This window comes from Oncorhynchus keta, chromosome 1, assembly GCF_023373465.1.
Source record: "Oncorhynchus keta strain PuntledgeMale-10-30-2019 chromosome 1, Oket_V2, whole genome shotgun sequence".
NCBI lineage: Eukaryota > Metazoa > Chordata > Actinopteri > Salmoniformes > Salmonidae > Oncorhynchus > Oncorhynchus keta.
The window spans coordinates 87,219,230-87,239,426 of record NC_068421.1 but is presented as its reverse complement, the minus strand read 5'-3'; the positions used below and the strand labels follow the sequence as shown (position 1 = coordinate 87,239,426).

General features: G+C 47.8%; 1 protein-coding gene across 1 annotated transcript in view; it reads right to left on the bottom strand.

The window, feature by feature from the left end:
* The window catches only part of hmcn1 (hemicentin 1), a 253,969-nt gene that overhangs the window by 73,483 nt on the left and 160,289 nt on the right, over window positions 1–20,197 (bottom strand). The window contains exons 24-38 of the mRNA XM_052523937.1: window positions 19,768–20,040; window positions 19,380–19,475; window positions 18,866–19,060; window positions 18,136–18,266; window positions 15,660–15,807; window positions 12,918–13,044; window positions 12,664–12,818; window positions 12,232–12,510; window positions 11,862–12,143; window positions 6,384–6,492; window positions 6,006–6,175; window positions 3,053–3,207; window positions 2,420–2,543; window positions 2,092–2,193; window positions 1,203–1,379 (exon numbers count right to left, since the gene is read on the bottom strand). Coding sequence (XP_052379897.1) covers window positions 1,203–1,379; window positions 2,092–2,193; window positions 2,420–2,543; window positions 3,053–3,207; window positions 6,006–6,175; window positions 6,384–6,492; window positions 11,862–12,143; window positions 12,232–12,510; window positions 12,664–12,818; window positions 12,918–13,044; window positions 15,660–15,807; window positions 18,136–18,266; window positions 18,866–19,060; window positions 19,380–19,475; window positions 19,768–20,040 — 2,523 coding nt within the window. The remainder of the gene's footprint in view (window positions 1–1,202; window positions 1,380–2,091; window positions 2,194–2,419; window positions 2,544–3,052; window positions 3,208–6,005; window positions 6,176–6,383; window positions 6,493–11,861; window positions 12,144–12,231; window positions 12,511–12,663; window positions 12,819–12,917; window positions 13,045–15,659; window positions 15,808–18,135; window positions 18,267–18,865; window positions 19,061–19,379; window positions 19,476–19,767; window positions 20,041–20,197) is intronic.

Sequence of the window (20,197 nt, the reverse complement as noted above, 5' to 3'; positions counted from 1 at the left end):
GACCAGAGCCCTATTCCCTATATGGTACACTACTATAGACCAGAGCCCTATTCCCTATATGGTACACTACTATAGACCAGAGCCCTATTCCCTATATGGTACACTACTATAGACCAGAGCCCTATTCCCTATATGGTACACTACTATAGACCAGAGCCCTATTCCTATATGGTACACCCTATATGGTACACTACTATAGACCAGAGCCCTATTCCCTATATGGTACACTACTATAGACCAGAGCCCTATTCCCTATATGGTACACTACTATAGACCAGAGCCCTATTCCCTATATGGTACACTACTATAGACCAGAGCCCTATTCCCTATATGGTACACTACTATAGACCAGAGCCCTATTCCCTATATGGTACACCACATTAGACCAAAGCTCTATTCCATATATAGTACACCACTTTAGACCTATTCCCTATATAGTACACTACTTTAGACCAGAGCCCTATGGGCTAAAGTAGTGTAGTAAAGTAGTGTACTATATAGTGAATAGGGTGCCATTTAAGTATCTCACGTCTCATACACTCCTAGGGACCAATCCTAACTTCAGATCTGTGCACGTTACTCATGTCCATCATGCACTGGTGTCAATGTGAGATTTGTGATAAAAAGTCGACTGATGCGGTGATCTCATGTTAAGATTCCCCTAGAAAAGAAGCTCTAGTCATGGCCTTATCTGATGATATCACCCTGTCTGGTGATCCACATTGTTTATCATCATCATCATCATCATCGTCATCGTCATCATCATCATCATCATCATCATCATCATCATCATCATCATCATCATCAAATCCTGTGTTCACATGAAAGAGGTAGATAAATGGGTCTGTTTGTCCCACAAAGCAGAATAATGCAGTAGGCCTTCATAAGGATTTAATAGGATGTTAATGTGTTTTAATCATCCTTCAGTGTCTAATGTTCACTGAGCGTTGCTATACTGGGACTGGGTTAAGAGTGTTCTGACATCCCCGTCTCAAAAGCCCTTTGAATCGAGACAGGAACATGTTATTGGCTGACTGGTCCAAAGGCATCTGTATTTGTCTGTCAGTGTGTAACTAATTACCTGCATCTGTCAGGTGGGCACTGACCCAACCTGATCCTCCATTCATCCTTTTTTTTACACATCTGACCAACACAATGTGGTCATGCTGCTGTCGTAGTACTTTATGTGGACGTTCACTCACCGTACACCTGCAGCCTGTGAGAGAGCTCTGAGGTTCCGGCCACGTTGACCGCTATACACCGGTACAGCCCGGCGTCGGACAGCTGAGCACGGTCGATCTCCAGCAGCTGACCGCGCTTCAGGATGGTCACCCCGGCTGCGCTGGTTAGAGGGCGACCGTCCTTGTACCAGGTAATGGCTGACCGCATCGACACAGATAAGAAAATACAGGTAAAGACGGTGTCCAGGTGCTCATGAAATCTATCCTCTTCCTTCATTCTTTAAGTTAAGCTTATCTGGCTTCTCTCAGTATGAAAGAAATATGATGGATAGATACTGTATGGAATTTCCAGTCTAGTGTACCTTTGTGGGTATAATATTAAAGACCTATTCAGTTCTTCTCAGATACGAGATGAAGAGGAAGGATGAAAGTATGTCCACTGTTTTCACCACATGTAGATACAGCTAGCCTCTATCAGTTGTTCTCCATCCAGTTTTCTTTACAGCCATACAGTATTGAATAAAGTATAACATAATGCCATAAAGTACTGAATAAAGTATAAAATATTGCCATAAAGTATTGAATCTAAAAGCTTTATTGGTTCTCAACAGGCTGCTCTTATTGATCCATAAACTAGACTACAGATCACCATGCCAACATAGCCAGTCTGCCAAGGGGGCATAGATGCAGGTGAAATAAATTCTCTCTAATAAAATGTCTTCCTTAGAAGCTTGCAATTGCTTAAAACAGCTTGCTCGTGAAAATATTCCAGTGATATTAGATCTTTAGAGAAACACCTGCTGTTTTGAAAATAAAAAAAAGTTGAATATGCACATTGGTATGTGGTTTTATATTGTAGTAAGTAATATAACTTAGTAGAAGTCTAGGGTTAGGGTTGGAGAGGTCTTACCAGGAACTGGACTCCCTGTGGCCTTGCACTCCAACTGGATGGGGTAGCCTGCTATGATGGTCTCATTGAAGGTCTCTCCAGAATAAGGGACACTTGGAGGCTCTGTAGAATGGCATAATATGGTTTAGTAGCAGACACAGCAGACGCAGAGAGAGTGTGGGAGAGGGAGACAGAAGAGTGAAAGAGAGAGGGAGAGAGTGAACAAGAAAGAGATGGGTGGGAGAGACACTGAGCAAGAGGAAGAGGTGAAGAAGGATGTAAAAGGAGAAGTAGACAGACAGGAAGAGAAACCTAGTGAGAGTTTGGGGTGTTTTGGATCTGCTGTTACCATGGACACTGAGGCGGATGTGTTGCTGGGTCTCTCCTGCTGCGTTCGTTGCCACACATGTATATCTCCCAGCATCCTCTAGTCTGGCCTCCGTGATATGCAGTGTCCTACCGGCCGCCTCCAGCTATGGAAACACGGAAACACACACATGAACTACATCTGACCAGCTGGAAGAATAACAATAACATCTAGAGTATTACTGTAACTGGGACTAAGAATAACAATAACATCTAGAGTATTACTGTAACTGGGACTTAGAATAACAATAACATCTAGAGTATTACTGTAACTGGGACTGAGAATAACAATAACATCTAGAGTATTACTGTAACTGGGACTTAGAATAACAATAACATCTAGAGTATTACTGTAACTGGGAACAAGAATAACAACAAGATCTAGAGTATTACTGTAACTGGGACTTAGAATAACAATAAGATCTAGAGTATTACTGTAACTGGGACTTAGAATAACAATAAGATCTAGAGTATTACTTTAACTGGGACTTAGAATAACAATAAGATCTAGAGTATTACTTTAACTGGGACTTAGAATAATAATAAATCTGAACAAAGGGGGGAGCTAGAACAAAAGTATCAGAACAAAATGGGGAGGTAGAGTCATGTCCTGTACCTTCAGGTGCTCCTGGGCGGTGTCCACAGGGCGGCCATCTTTGAGCCAGGTGATGCTGGGGAGAGGGGTGCCATTGGGAACACACTGGAGGCTGATGGGCTTGTGGAGGACCACAGACCTCTCAGAGGCACCGGTGGAGCGGATAGATGGAGGGACTGGAGTGAAAGAGAGAGAAATGAAAAGAGAGAGAGGAAAGGGGAGAATAGAGTGGAAGAAAGAAAACATAGAGAGTGATTACAGACAAATGGAGAGGATATTGGGGAGGCAAAGAGAAAAACAGATTCAACATAGGAAAATACCAGAATTATAGTGAAAGACATACCAGAATTATAGGAAAATACCAGAATTATAGGAAAATACCAGAATTATAGGAAAATACCAGAATTATAATGAAAGACATACCAGAATTGAATATTATCAAAGAGCATGCATTTGCATGAAAAAACTACAACATATTCAGCCCAGGTCTTCCATTTAGAGCAAAAGATAAAAACATCACACCATGAAATGAACGACATAGCAACATACAGCAATCTACATACAATACCCCATAATGACGAAGCGAAAACATGTTTTTAGAAGTGTGCAAATTTATGAAAAATAAAAAACAGAAATAACTTATTGACATAAGTATTCAAAACCTTTGCTATGAGACTTGAAATTGAGCTCAGGTCCATCCTGTTTCCATTGATCATCCTTGAGATGTCTCTACAACTCGATTGGAGTCCACCTGTGGTAAATTCAATTGATTGGACATGATTTGGAAAGGCACACACCTGTCTACATAAGGTCCCACAGTTGACAGTGCATGTCAGAGCAAAAACCAAACCATAATGTCGAAGGAATTGTCCGTAGAGCTCCGGGACGTTTGTGTCGAGGCACAGATCTGGGGAAGAGTACCAAAAGAATGGCTGTAGCATTGAAGGTACCCAAGAACACAGTGACCACCATCACTCTTAAATGGAAGAAGTTTGGAAGACTCTTCCTAGGGCTGGACGCCCAGCCAAATTGAGCAATCATGGGAGAAGGGTCTTGGTCAGGGAGGTGACCAAGAACCTGATGGTCTCTCTGACAGAAATCTAGAGTTCCTCTGTGGAGATGGGAGAACCTTCCAGAAGGACAACCATCTCTGCAGCACTCCACCAATCAGGACTTATTGGTAGAGTGACCAGACGGAAGCCACCCCTCAGTAAAAGGCACATAACAGCCCGGTTGGAGTTTGCCAAAAGGCACCTAAGGACTCTCCGACCATGAGAAACAAGATTCTCTTGCCTGATGAAACCAAGATTGAACTCTTTGGCCTGAATGCCAAGCGTCACGTCTGTAGGAAACCTGACTGGGAGACTAGACATGGATGAAGGCAAAAGTGAACAGAGCAAAGTACAGAGAGATCCTTGATGAAAACCTGCTCCAGAGTGCTCAGGACCTCAGACTGGGGCAATCGTTCACTTTCCAACAGAACAACAACCCTAAGCACACAGCCAAGACGAAGCCGAGAAAGCTCATCACTAAGCTCATGACCCTGGGACTAAACACCTCCCTCTGCAACTGGATCTTGGACTTCCTGACGGGCCTCCCCCAGGTGGTAAAGGTATGCAACAACACGTCTGCCACGCTAATCCTCAACACTGGGGCCCCTCATGGGTGTGTACTTAGTCCCCGCCTGTACTCCCAAACATGACTCCAACACCATCATTAAGTGTGCTGAGGACACAACAGAGGTAGGCCTGATCACCGACAACGATGCGACAGCCTATAGGGAGGAGGTCAGAGACCTGGCAGTGTGGTGCCAGGACAACAACCCCTCCCTCAATGTGAGCAAGACAAAGGAGCTGATCGTGGACTACAGGAAAAGGAGGGCCAAATAGGGCCCCATTCTCATCGACGGGGCTGTAGTGGAGCGGGTCGAGAGTTCCAAGTTCCTTGGTGTCCACATCACCAACAAACTATCATGGTCCAAACACACCAAGACAGTCGTGAAGAAGGCACAACAACACCTTTTCCCCCTCAGGAGACTGAAAAGATTTGGCATGGATCCACAGAACCTCAAAAAGTTCTACAGCTGCACCATCGGGAGCATCCTGAACAGTTGCATCACCGCCTGGTATGGCAGGTGCTCGGCATCTAACCATAATGCGCTACAGAGGGAAGTGCGTACGGCCCAGGCGGTGTCAGAGGAAAGCATAAAAAATTGTCAGAGACTCCAGTCACCCAAGTCATAGACTGTTCTCTCTGCAACCGCACGGCAAGTGGTACCGGAGCGCAAAGTCTCGGACCAAAAGGCTCCTAACGGCTTTTACCACCAAGCCATAAGACTGCTGAACAATTAATCAAATGGCCACCGGACTATTTACATTGGTAAATATTTTCTAAACTCTTCTTCAACTGCACTGTTGGTTAAGGGCTTGTAAGTACGCATTTCACAGTAAGGTCTACACTTGTATTCGGCGCATGTGACAAATAACATTTGATTTGATTACATTTGAAAAAACACAGTGGCCCAGCCAGAATCTGGACTTGAACCTGATCAAACATCTCTGTAGAGAACTGAAAATAGTTGTGCAACGACGCTCCCCATCCAACCTGAAAGAGCTTGATGGGATCTCCAGAGAAGAATGGGAGAAACTTCCCAAATACAGGTGTGCCAAGCATGTAGAGTCATAGCCAGGGAAACTCAAGGCTGTAATCGCTGACAAAGGTGCTTCAACAAAGTACTGAGTCAAGGGTCTGAATACTTATGTAAATGTGACATTTCAGTTTTTGCTTTGTCATTATGGGGTATTGTGTGTAAATTGATGAGAGGGAAAAAATATATTTAATCCATTTTAGAATAAGGCTGAAACGTAACAAAATGTGGAAAAAGTCAAGGGGTCTGAATACTTTCCGAATGCACTGTATACTAATGGTAAATCACAGAAAGTATGAGTTTCTAGAACCACAGCAGTATGTATACCATGGACGACCACATTGAAGTCCCTCTTATGGTCTCCAGCCTCGTTGGTTGCCACACACTGGAAGCGTGCCGTGTCTGAGACCTGGGGCCGAGAGATGACCAGCCGACGGCCGTTAGCCGTGACCCTCACCCCCTCACCCTGCCTGACCGGCTGACCGTCCTTAAACCACCTATAGAAACAGAGAGAGAGACAGAGCGCATTAAAGTGTGTGTGTGTGTGTGTGTGTGTGTGTGTGTGTGTGTGTGTGTGTGTGTGTGTGTGTGTGTGTGTGTGTGTGTGTGTGTGTGTGTGTGTGTGTGTGTGTGTGTGTGTGTGTGTGTGTGTGTGTGTGTGTGTGTGTCTTCATGCATGTCTAAGCGTGTGTGTATGGGTCTTACGTGAGAATGGGTGAAGGTGTTCCCGTGGCACGACACTCTAGTTCCAGGAGGTTGTTGATGATGACCGTGGTGTCTGTGACCTCCTCCCCTCCCTCCACCACAGGGGGAACTGTGATTGGACAGACAGAGGGTTCTAAAAACACCCATAACATACAGAAGAAGTCCGAGCAAGATTGTCCTGTTGCTAACACCAACCCCAAAAACTACTTTTTACATGAAGGATTTTGAGCAAGTAAAGCTCTGTAATTTACGCTTGACAAAGAGAAACATACTGTAGAGAAATTGATTGAACTTGCTATTAATTACATGTCTAGGCTATACTGTTCGACAAGAGAGAGACTCTCTCTGTACCTCCCTCTTAGTGTGTGTGTGTATCTGCACGTTGTAGATCACCTCAACATTTTACTGTTGATCCACGCTATCGTTTCCATGTCACCTTGTCCACTACAATACATAAACTCAGCAAATAAAGGACCTTGTCTTTCAAAGATAATTTGTAAAAATCCAAATAACTTCACAGATCTTCATTGTAAAGCGTTTAAACACTGTTTCCCATGCTTGTTCAATGAACCATAAACAATTGATGAACATGCACCAGCTTACAGACGTTGAGGTGTAATTAAAGTCACAGTTATGAAAACTTAGATCGTCCTCGCAGTGGCAGACCATGTGTAACAACACCTGCACAGGATCGGTACAACCGAACATCACACCTGCGGGACAGGTACAGGATGGCAACAACTGCCAGAGTTACACCAGGAAAGTACAACCCCTCCATCAGTGCTCAGACTGTCTATTTTGTCTCACCGGGGGTGATGGTCGGATTCACGTTTATCGTTGAAGGAATGAGCGTAACACAGAGTGTCCATCATGGTTTGGGGCGGTGTGGCACAGCATCATCGGACTGAGCTTGTTGTCATTGCAGCCAATCTCAACGCTGTGTGTTACAGGGAAGACTTCCTCCTCCCTCATGTGGTACCCTTCCTGCAAGCTCATCCTGACATGACTCTCCAGCATGACAATGGCACCAGCCATACTGCTCATTCTGTGTGTGATTTCCTGCAAGACAGGAATGTCAGTGTTCTGCCATGGCCAGTGAAGAGCTCGGATCTCAATCCCATTGAGCACGTTTGGGACCTGTTGGTTCAGAGGCTGAGGGCTAGGGCCATACCCCCCAGAAATGTCTGGGAACTTGCAGGTGCCTTGGTGGAAGAGTGGGGTAACATCTCACAGCAAGAACTGGCAAATCTGGTGCAGTTCATGAGGAGCAGCACTGCAGTAATTAATGCAGCTGGTTGCCACACCAGATACTGACTGTTACTTTTGATTTTGACCCCCCCTTTGTTTAGGGACACATTATTCCATTTATGTTAGTCACATGTCTGTGGAACTTGTTCAGTTTATGTCTCAGTTGTTGAATCTTGTTATGTTCACACAAATATTTACACCTGTTAAATTTGCTGAAAATAAACGCAGTTGACAGTGAGAGGAGGTTTCTTTTTTTGCAGAGTTTATTAGATCAGATATCCTTCACATCACATTCCAGCCACTAAATACATCTGGATTGACTGATGAGAGTGCTGTGTGGAGCATAATGCACAGCATTCACTTGAGCCCATCACCATCCAGATATTGAGATGATTGATGCTGAGCATAGGCTAACTAACCTGCCTTTGGCAGCACAAATTCTCATGCTTTATATTCCGACAGAGTTTGAATGTTTAATATGGCAGAGCAGACCAGCGGAGCCAAGCTGAACCTCTGTGTGTGTGTGTGTGTGTGTGTGTGTGTGTGTGTGTGTGTGTGTGTGTGTGTGTGTGTGTGTGTGTGTGTGTGTGTGTGTGTGTGTGTGTGTGTGTGTGTGTGTGTGTGTGTGTGTGTGTGTGTGTGTGTGTGTGTGTGTGTGTGTGTGTGTGTGTGTGTGTGTGTGCGTGTGCGTGTGTGTGTGACTAAAAGTATGTAGGCACCTGCTCGTCTAACATCATTACAAAATCATGGGCATTAATATGGAGTTGGTCCCCCCTTTGCTGATATAACAGCCTCCACTCTTCTAGGAAGGCTTTCCACTAGATGTTGGAACATTACTGCAGGGACTTACTTCCATTTAGCCACGTGCATTAGTGAGATCGGGCACTGATGTTGGGCAATTAGGCCTGGCTCGCAGTCGGCATTCCATTTCATCCCAAAGGTGTTCGATGGGATTGAAGTCGGGGCACTTGGCAGGCCAGTCTCCACACCAATCTCGACAAAAAACATTTCTGTATGACTTCGCTTTGTGCACAGGGGGCATTGTCATGCTGAAACAGGAAAGGGCCTTCCCCAAACTGTTGCCATAAAGTTGGAAGCACAGAATCGTCTAGAATGTCATTGAATGCTGTAGCGTTAAGATTTCCCTTCACTAGAACTAAGGGGCCTGAACCATGAAAAACAGCCCAATACTATTATTCATCCTCCACCAAATTGAATTGGGGCAGGTAGTGTTCTCCTGGCATCCACCAAACCCAGATTAGTCTGTCTGACTGCCAGATGGTGAAGCGTGATTCATCACTCCAAAGAATGCGTTTCCACTACTGCAGAGTCCAATGGCGGCGAGCTTTACACCACTCTAACCGACGCTTGGCATTGCACATGGTGATCTTAGGCTTGTGTGCAGCTGGCCATGGAAACGAATTTCATGAAGCTCCCAACAAACAGTTATTGTGCTGACGTTGCTTCCAGAGACAGTTTGGAACTTGGTAGTGAGTGTTGCAACTGAGGACAAACGATTTTTACGCGCTACGAGCTTCAGCAATTGCTGGTCCCGTTCTGTGAGCTTGTGTGGTCTACCACTTCGCAGCTGAGCCGTTGTTGCTCCTAGACTTTCCACTTTACAATAACAGCACTTACAGTTGACCGGAGCAGTTCTAGCAGGGCAGAAATGTGACAATCTGACTTGTTGGAAAGGTGACATCCTATGACGGTGCCACGTTGAAAGTCACTGAGCTCTTCGGTGAGGCCATTCTACTGCCAGTGTTTGTCTATGGAGATTGCATGGCTGTTTGCTCGATTTTATACACTGTCAGCAATGGATGTGGCTGAAATAGTCGAATCCACTGATTTGAAGGGGTGTCCACATACTTTTCTGGTTCAGCAGACTACAGAGTAAAGCCCTCATCCCTCCTCTCTCCTCTGATGTCAGACAATACAGACTACAGAGTAAAGCCCTCATCCCTCCTCTGATGTCAGACAATACAGACTACAGAGTAAAGCCCTCATCCCTCCTCTCTCCTCTGATGTCAGACAATACAGACTACAGAGTAAAGCCCTCATCCCTCCTCTCTCCTCTGATGTCAGACAATACAGACTACAGAGTAAAGCCCTCATCCCTCCTCTCTCCTCTGATGTCAGACAATACAGATTACAGATGGTTGAGGTCCTTAAGCATCTGGACACAGAGGAAATCTCTCTCTCTCTCGCTCTCTCTCTCCCCCTCCCCTCCCCTCCCCTCTAACCTCTAGCCTCTAGCCTCTAGCCTCTAGTCTCTAACCTAACTGGCAAACAGAAAGCAGTAGAGTCCTGATATTTTTAATAATACGCTGAAACAAAGAAAAGGAAAAACCCAGTGTTTTCACTGACACCTGCAATCTTAGTGGTCTCCTCAAACTCACTTCCTGGCCCTCTTCTAAACCACGGTAATCTTCAGAATAGGTTGTTAACTCTTTCTTCTGGGAATTCTTTCATTCAGTCCTATATGATACGGAAGTGGAGGTTGAGCGAAGTGGTTCGGCCACCGAAAACCTAAGCTGTCTTTTCCTGTGAATTAGTGCTCGTTGATGACAGATACAATACAATGGAAACATTTCAGTGAATGTATAAACTGAATTACTGGGTAGATCTAGATATACATACGGACTGGGGGGGGTCATTCACCTTGAACACTAATGTGTGTGTGTGTGTGTGTGTGTGTGTGTGTGTGTGTGTGTGTGTGTGTGTGTGTGTGTGTGTGTGTGTGTGTGTGTGTGTGTGTGTGTGTGTGTTTGCGTGGTGTGTGTGTGTGTGTTTGCGCGTGTGTGGGTGTGTGTGTGTACGCACATGTGTGTGTCCTTGCATATGTGTGTTCATGTGGGTGTGTGTGTGTATGTACAGATGAAGTCGAAAGTTTACATACACTTAGGTTGGAGTCATTAAAACTCGTTTTTCAACCACTCCACAAATTTCTTGTTAAAAAACTATAGTTTTGGCAAGTCGGTTAGGACATCTACTTTGTGCATGACACAAGTATTTCTTCCAACAATTGTTGACAGACAGATTATTTCACTTATAATTCACTGTATCACAATTCCAGTGGGTCAGAAGTTTACATACGCTAAGTTGATTGTGCCTTTAAACAGCTTGGAAAATTCCAGAAAATGATGTCATGGCTTTAGAAGCTTCTGATAGGCTAATTGACATAATTTGAGTCAATAGGAGGTGTACCTGTGGATGTACTTCAAGGCCTACCTTCAAACTCAGTGCCCCTTTGCTTGACATCATGGTAAAATCAAAAGAAATCAGCCAGGACCTACAATTGTTTTTATAGACCTTCCCAAGCTCATCCTTGGGAGCAATTTCCAAACACCTGAAGGTACCACGTTCATCTGTACAAACAATAGTACGCAAGTATAAACACCATGGGACCACGCAGCCGTCATACCGCTCAGGAAGGAGACGTGTCCTTTCGTACTTTTTGGAGAAATGTCCACTGGTCTGATGAAACAAAAATAGAACTGTTTGGCCATAATGACCATCGTTATGTTTGGAGGAAAAAGGGGGAGGATTGCAAGCCAAAAAACACCATCCCAACCGTGAAGCACAGGGGTGGCAGCATGATGTTGTGGGGGTGCTTTGCTGCAGGAGGGACTGGTTCACTTCACAAAATAGATGGTGTCATGAGGATATATTCAAGCAACATCTCAAGACATCAGTCAGGAAGTTGAAGCTTGATCGCAAATGGATCTTCCAAATGGACAATGACCCCAAGCATACTTCCAAAGTTGTGGCAAAATGGCTTAAGGACAACAAAGTCAAGGTATTGGAGTGGCCATTACAAAGCTCTGACCTCAATCCTATAGAAAATTTGTGGCAGAACTGAAAAATCGTGTTCGAGCAAGGAGGCCTACAGTCAGTTACACCAGCGCTGTCAGGAGGAATGGGCCAAAATTCACCCAATTTATTGTGGGAAGCTTGTGGAAGGCTACCCAAAATGTTTGACTCAAGTTAAACAATTTAAAGGCAATGCTACGAAATACTAATTGAGTGTATGTAAACTTCTGACCCACTGGGGAAAAAAAGCTGGGGAAAAAGCTGAATTAAATCATTCTCTACTATTGTTCTGACATTTCAGTCTTAAAATCTGACAGGGAATTTTTACAAGGATTAAATGTCAGGAATTGTGAAAAAACTGAGTTTAAATGTACTTGGCTAAGGTGTATGTATGCAAACTTCCGACTTCAACTGTACCTAGGACACTGACGTCATAGTTGATCTCCTTCTCCCCGGCAACGCTGGTTGCCACGCAGACATAGCGGCCGGCGTCGGACACAGAAGCAGAGAGGATCTCGATTTTCCGGCCTTGCTCCAGAATGTTTATGCTCTCCCCATTCCGGACGGGTACGCCATCCTTCAACCATGTCAGGGTGGGAGGAGGGTGCCCCCCTACCTCACACTCCAGGTTAAGGGGCTTAGTGAGTACCACCTTTCTCTCTGTAGCGGTGTCCTGCCCCCCCTTGATGGAAGGAGGAACTGAGGGAGAGAGGTTAGGATTATGTAAACGGTAAACATCCAAAGTGAGGTAGAGTTAGGGTAGTTATGGTAAAATTAGGGTTCTTACGGTACACGTCCAGCTCAAAGTTCTTCTCTGCAGTGCCCGCCACACTGGTGACCCTGCAGCTGAACTGACCAGTGTCAGATGCCTGGGCGCGTGGGATTCGCAGGAAGTGACCTCGGTCCACGTACTGTGCCTGGTAGCTGGACAGGATGGCCTCTCCGTTACGGTACCAGGTGATAGCGGGGAGCGGAACGCCGCGCGCCTCACACTCCAGCATTACTACATTATCCAGGAGGGTGGTGACCTCTGAGGTCACGTTACCACCCTTTATAGTGGGAGGGACTAAGGTGAGGGTGAGAGGGGATGAGAGATATGTAAATCAGAATACACACCCCATGCAAACACTCTTTAAACATTCCTCTGACTAATTCACCTTAGTCACAGCACACTGAGACCCACGTACACATTTACGCACAGACTTTGATCCAAACCCACCGTAGACACTGAGGTTGAAGTCTTTGGTCTGTTTGCCCGCTGCGTTGGTGACACTACACTGGTAGTGTGCCTGGTCTCCGAGGCGAGCACTCTTTATTTTCAATGTCTGGCCCTTGTTGCTGACCTCTATGTTTGGGTCACCTAGGAACACCAGTCTGGGAGAGAGAGGGGAGACACACCCCATGGGATTAGAATCATATCCAGTTGAATTGTTCATATTAGTCTATACACAACTAATGGAAGAGGGAACTCACTTCCTGTCTTTGTACCACTGGATTGTGGGAAAGGGAGTTCCTTTGACCTTACAGTCCAGACTGATCTCCTGGTTGAGCACTGCCGACACATCCCGAGGGGAGCCAGTCCCTACGATGGTGGGGGGGACTAAAGGAGGGGAACAAGGGAAGAGTGGAGATATGAATAACATCAAGGAGTCAAAGGAGACTGTCAGTCAGTGCTGCCCCCATTCACCCAGCCAGTCAGTGCTGCCCCCATTCACCCAGCCAGTCAGTGCTGCCCCCATTCACCCAGCCAGTCAGTGCTGCCCCCATTCACCCAGCCAGTCAGTGCTGCCCCCATTCACCCAGCCAGTCAGTGCTGCCCCCATTCACCCAGCCTGTCAGTGCTGCCCCCATTCACCCAGCCAGTCAGTGCTGCCTCCATTCACCCAGCCAGTCAGTGCTGCCCCCATTCACCCAGCCAGTCAGTGGTGCCCCCATTCACCCAGCCAGTCAGTGCTGCCCCCATTCACCCAGCCAGTCAGTGCTGCCCCCATTCACCCAGCCAGTCAGTGCTGCCTCCATTCACCCAGCCAGTCAGTGCTGCCCCCATTCACCCAGCCAGTCAGTGGTGCCCCCATTCACCCAGCCAGTCAGTGCTGCCCCCATTCACCCAGCCAGTCAGTGCTGCCCCCATTCACCCAGCCAGTCAGTGCTGCCCCCATTCACCCAGCCTGTCAGTGCTGCCCCCATTCACCCAGACAGTCAGTGCTGCCCCATTCACCCAGCCTGTCAGTGCTGCCCCCATTCACCCAGCCTGTCAGTGCTGCCCCCATTCACCCAGCCTGTCAGTGCTGCCCCCATTCACCCAGCCAGTCAGTGCTGCCCCCATTCACCCAGACAGTCAGTGCTGCCCCATTCACCCAGCCAGTCAGTGCTGCCCCCATTCACCCAGCCAGTCAGTGCTGCCCCCATTCACCCAACCAGTCAGTGCTGCCCCCATTCACCCAGACAGTCAGTGCTGCCCCCATTCACCCAGACAGTCAGTGCTGCCCCATTCACCCAGACAGTCAGTGCTGCCCCCATTCACCCAGACAGTCAGTGCTGCCTCCATTCACCCAGACAGTCAGTGCTGCCCCCATTCACCCAGACAGTCAGTGCTGCCCCCATTCACCCAGACAGTCAGTGCTGCCCCCATTCACCCAGACAGTCAGTGCTGCCCCCATTCACCCAGACAGTCAGTGCTGCCCCCATTCACCCAGCCAGTCAGTGCTGCCTCCATTCATTCACCCATACAGTCAGTGCTGCCCCATTCACCCAGACAGTCAGTGCTGCCCCCATTCACCCAGACAGTCAGTGCTGCCCCCATTCACCCAGACAGTCAGTGCTGCCTCCATTCACCCAGACAGTCAGTGCTGCCCCCATTCACCCAGACAGTCAGTGCTGCCCCCATTCACCCAGACAGTCAGTGCTGCCTCCATTCACCCAGACAGTCAGTGCTGCCCCCATTTACCCAGCCAGTCAGTGCTGCCTCCATTCACCCAGACAGTCAGTGCTGCCCCCATTCACCCAGACAGTCAGTGCTGCCCCCATTCACCCAGCCAGTCAGTGCTGCCCCCATTCACCCAGCCAGTCAGTGCTGCCCCCATTCACCCAGCCAGTCAGTGCTGCCCCCATTCACCCAGACAGTCAGTGCTGCCTCCATTCACCCAGACAGTCAGTGCTGCCTCCATTCACCCAGACAGTCAGTGCTGCCCCCATTCACCCAGACAGTCAGTGCTGCCCCCATTCACCCAGCCAGTCAGTGCTGCCCCCATTCACCCAGACAGTCAGTGCTGCCCCATTCACCCAGACAGTCAGTGCTGCCCCCATTCACCCAGACAGTCAGTGCTGCCCCCATTCACCCAGCCAGTCAGTGCTGCCTCCATTCACCCAGACAGTCAGTGCTGCCTCCATTCACCCAGACAGTCAGTGCTGCCCCCATTCACCCAGACAGTCAGTGCTGCCTCCATTCACCCAGCCAGTCAGTGCTGCCCCCATTCACCCAGCCAGTCAGTGCTGCCCCCATTCACCCAGCCAGTCAGTGCTGCCCCCATTCACCCAGCCAGTCAGTGCTGCCCCCATTCACCCAGCCAGTCAGTGCTGCCTCCATTCACCCAGCCAGTTAGTGCTGCCCCCATTCACCCAGACAGTCAGTGCTGCCCCCATTCACCCCAGCCCCCATTCACCCAGCCAGTCAGTGCTGCCCCCATTCACCCAGACAGTCAGTGCTGCCCCCATTCACCCAGACAGTCAGTGCTGCCCCCATTCACCCAGACAGTCAGTGCTGCCCCCATTCACCCAGCCAGTCAGTGCTGCCTCCATTCACCCAGACAGTCAGTGCTGCCCCCATTCACCCAGACAGTCAGTGCTGCCCCCATTCACCCAGCCAGTCAGTGCTGCCCCCATTCACCCAGACAGTCAGTGCTGCCCCCATTCACCCAGACAGTCAGTGCTGCCCCCATTCACCCAGACAGTCAGTGCTGCCCCCATTCACCCAGACAGTCAGTGCTGCCCCCATTCACCCAGACAGTCAGTGCTGCCCCCATTCACCCAGACAGTCAGTGCTGCCCCCATTCACCCAGACAGTCAGTGCCCCCATTCACCCAGACAGTCCTGCCCCCATTCACCCAGACAGTCAGTGCTGCCCCCATTCACCCAGACAGTCAGTGCTGCCCCCATTCACCCAGCCAGTCAGTGCTGCCCCCATTCACCCAGCCAGTCAGTGCTGCCTCCACTCACCCAGCACTTCCAGAAGGAAGTCCTTCTCTGTACTTCCTGCGATGTTTATGGCCTTGCAGCTATAACTTCCTGTGTCTGCCATGGTGGCCTTCAATAGCCTCAGGGTCTTCCCACGCTGCAAGATCTGAACACTGCTACTGGGAACCACCTACACACACATGCACACGCACAAATTGAAAAATCGTTAAGAGATTCACATATTGAATAAATATATAGATATTTGTGTATGTACTCCTATCAGTGGAGGCTGGTCAGGGGAGGATGGTTCATAAGCTAATGGAATGGTATCAAACACATGGAAACTATGTGTTTGATGTGTTTCGAAAGGCCATTCCATTAATTCTGTTCCAGCCATTACTATGAACCCGTCCTCCCCAATATAGGTTCTACCAGCCGCCTGTGACTCACATACTGTATGTACTCGTTTAAAATGAATTGTTAATTGAACTGCTTTTGAAATGACAGCAGACAGACAACAGAACTATACTTTAGGTGTTACTTTATTACTGAATGAACATGTAAATTATGATTTTCCCATCTGCAGGACATGAGCTCTGTTGGAGAAGAAGGAACACAGTGGCAGCCAAATGACAACACTTAGCCTGCAGGAATATATTCCATTACATTGTACAGTTTAGGCTTATGCTCCCATATGAATATCTCATCATTATTATTGTGATGTGTTATCTATGAGCCTGCTGCTTCTAAAACATCATTAGATACAGTATTTCACCGTTGCTGTTGTTATTCCACACACACACGGCCTGACACACAAACCATTCATGATTCTACCTGTGACGCTACTCTGGACCTCGTATAGGCCCAGTACTCTGGACCTCGTATAGGCCCAGTACTCTGGACCTCGTATAGGCCCAGTACTCTGGACCTCGTATAGGCCCAGTACTCTGGACCTCGTATAGGCCCAGTACTCTGGACCTCGTATAGGCCCAGTACTCTGGACCTCGTATATGGCCCAGTACTCTGGACCTCGTATAGGCCCAGTACTCTGGACCTCGTATAGGCCCAGTACTCTGGACCTCGTATAGGCCCAGTACTCTGGACCTCGTATAGGCCCAGTACTCTGGACCTCGTATAGGCCCAGTACTCTGGACCTCGTATAGGCCCAGTACTCTGGACCTCGTATAGGCCCAGTACTCTGGACCTCCTATAGGCCCAGTACTCTGGACCTCCTAGGCCCAGTACTCTGGACCTCGTATAGGCCCAGTACTCTGGACCTCGTATAGGCCCAGTACTCTGGACCTCGTATAGGCCCAGTACTCTGGACCTCGTATAGGCCCAGTACTCTGGACCTCGTATAGGCCCAGTACTCTGGACCTCGTATAGGCCCAGTACTCTGGACCTCGTATAGGCCCAGTACTCTGGACCTCGTATAGGCCCAGTACTCTGGACCTCGTATAGGCCCAGTACTCTGGACCTCGTATAGGCCCAGTACTCTGGACCTCGTATAGGCCCAGTACTCTGGACCTCGTATAGGCCCAGTACTCTGGACCTCGTATAGGCCCAGTACTCTGGACCTCGTATAGGCCCAGTACTCTGGACCTCGTATAGGCCCAGTACTCTGGACCTAGGCCCAGTACTCTGGACCTCGTATATGGCCCAGTACTCTGGACCTCGTATAGGCCCAGTACTCTGGACCTCGTATAGGCCCAGTACTCTGGACCTCGTATAGGCCCAGTACTCTGGACCTCGTATATGGCCCAGTACTCTGGACCTCGTATAGGCCCAGTACTCTGGACCTCGTATAGGCCCAGTACTCTGGACCTCGTATAGGCCCAGTACTCTGGACCTCGTATATGGCCCAGTACTCTGGACTCGTATAGGCCCAGTACTCTGGACCTCGTATAGGCCCAGTACTCTGGACCTCGTATAGGCCCAGTACTCTGGACCTCGTATATGGCCCTAGTACTCTGGACCTCGTATTTGCCCAGTACTCTGGACCTCGTATAGGCCCAGTACTCTGGACCTCGTATAGGCCCAGTACTCTGGACCTCGTATAGGCCCAGTACTCTGGACCTCGTATAGGCCCAGTACTCTGGACCTCGTATATGGCCCTAGTACTCTGGACCTCGTATTTGCCCAGTACTCTGGACCTCGTATAGGCCCAGTACTCTGGACCTCGTATAGGCCCAGTACTCTGGACCTCGTATAGGCCCAGTACTCTGGACCTCATATAGGCCCAGTACTCTGGACCTCGTATAGGCCGAGTACTCTGGACCTCGTAAGGTAAGATTTGAATACCCCTGCTCTAAGTAATGGACGTATTTAATGATTTGAGGTCTGTTATCATATTCACAATATTTAGTGGTGTAAAACAATCCAAGACTAAAAAACTGATTTATTAGTAGTCAATAATCTATTCAGGAGTCACTCTATTATATATCAAATGAATGTGGATGAATTATGTTTTATCCTAACACCCATCTCTACAGCAGCTGTGTAATATGAGTTCACCTACAGGAACGCCATCCTTGTACCAGGTGATGACGGGAACAGGACTTCCTGTGACATCACACACCAGGTTGGTGGGCTGGTTCAGAACCACCGACACGTTGCCCGGCGACCCGTTGTCACGGAGATCTGGGGGCACTGCATGGAGGGCATAGGACAAAGGTCAGGTCTGCTATGCTATATTATGCTATACCGCAACAGTGCTACTAGTAGCATAGTGGAGGGTAAAGATTGTTTCTTTACTCACCGCAGACAGCGACCAGCGTTTACCCTATTTTTTTTTACCTGAATACTAACAACCATCTTATTTTAGCAGCAATACCACATGACAAAGTAGTAATATAGTTATTTAAAAGTACTACCACATGACATCGTATTAATACAGTACTTGAAAAGTAATACCACATGGCATAGTATTAATATAGTACTTTTGCAGTAATACCACATTACATAGTATTAATATAGTACTTTAGCAATAATACCAAATTACATAGTATTAATATAGTACTTTAGCAATAATACCAAATTACATAGTATTAATATAGTACTTTAGCAGTAATAGCACATTATATAGTATTAAGACACTGTGAGACACTGTAAGACACTGTGTTACCATATGACAAAGTGCTACCATATACTACCATATAATTCAGTTCTACTATTATTATGATTCAGTTCTACTATTGATTCAGTACTACTACAGTAATATTGTAGTATTTTACGCTAGGCTAGCTCACCGTTGACTTTGAGCTGGTACTTCTTCTGGGTGGTGCCAGCCTCATTGGCGGCAGTGCAGACATACTCTCCGTTGTCCAGCTGAGACACCGATGCCAGTATGAGAAGGGTTCCATCCTCCATGATGGTCAGACCGGGTTCGTTCCCTGTCAGCTCCTGACCGTTACGCAACCACTTGATCACGGGGGTAGGAGTGCCTGAGGGGAAAAGGGAGAGAAAGAAAAGTGGTAAGATTAGTGAGCAAACATGGGCAAATTATATTTAGATCCTGTAGACAACATCAATCAATAAAATGTATTTATAAAGCCCTTTTTACATCAGCAGATGTCACAAAGTACTTGTACAGAAACCCAACCTAAAACACCAAACAGCAAGCTATGCAGTTGTAGAAGAACAACATCCAGTCTATTGTATAAAGATGACTGAAGGGGAACCTTACTGGTTGACAGATGACACATTTTGTCTAATGGATCCTATTGTGATTAGATGACTGTATAAAGCAGAGTTGGTTATCACCTTTGGCTGGGCAGGGGAAGGCGATGCGCTGGTTTGCTACTCTCTCCTGGTGGGGGCTGTTGAAGGGGGGCTCCAGGACATCAACCACGGGGGGAACTGGGGAGGGAGGTGACAGGGAAGACACACCACATTAATGATAAGAACAACTGTGCATGGGCATATCCTTAACCTTTCAGTTTAGGTTTAGGATAAACAATATCTTAATCCTAAACCTAACCATGTTTGAAAAGAGTTTGGATGCAGCATTGCCAATCCATGTTCGGTTAAATACGGGAGACACATTTCGGTTGAATGCATTCAATTGTGCTACTGACTAGGTGTCACCTTTCCCTTTAAGTATTATTCTAAAGAATCTCCGGTGTGGCTTATAGGGGACTCAGTGACTCACCTTGCACCTGCAGCTGTATATTGGCCTGGTCTGTTCCAGCGATGCTGGTGGCCAGGCAGGTGTAAGTCCCTTGATCACTCAGCCCCACCTGGCCTAAGGTCAGAGAGCCATCGAGGGAGGTCCTATACTGTGTCCCGTCCACCACCAGGGCGGCGCCATCCTTCAGCCAGGCCAGGAAGGGCTGTGGAACCCCCCGTGCCACGCAGGGAATATCCACAGGATGCTCCACCTGCACCTTCAACACCCTCGGGCCAGCTTGGATACTGGGGGGCACTGGAGAGGAGAGGAGAGGAGAGGAGAGGAGAGGAGAGGAGAGGAGAGAGGAGAGGAGAGGAGAGGAGAGGGAGGAGAGGAGAGGAGAGGAGAGGAGAAAGGCAGTCAGAGGAAACAGTCAGTCAGTGGAGAGAGACAGACGGGAGAGAAGACAGGC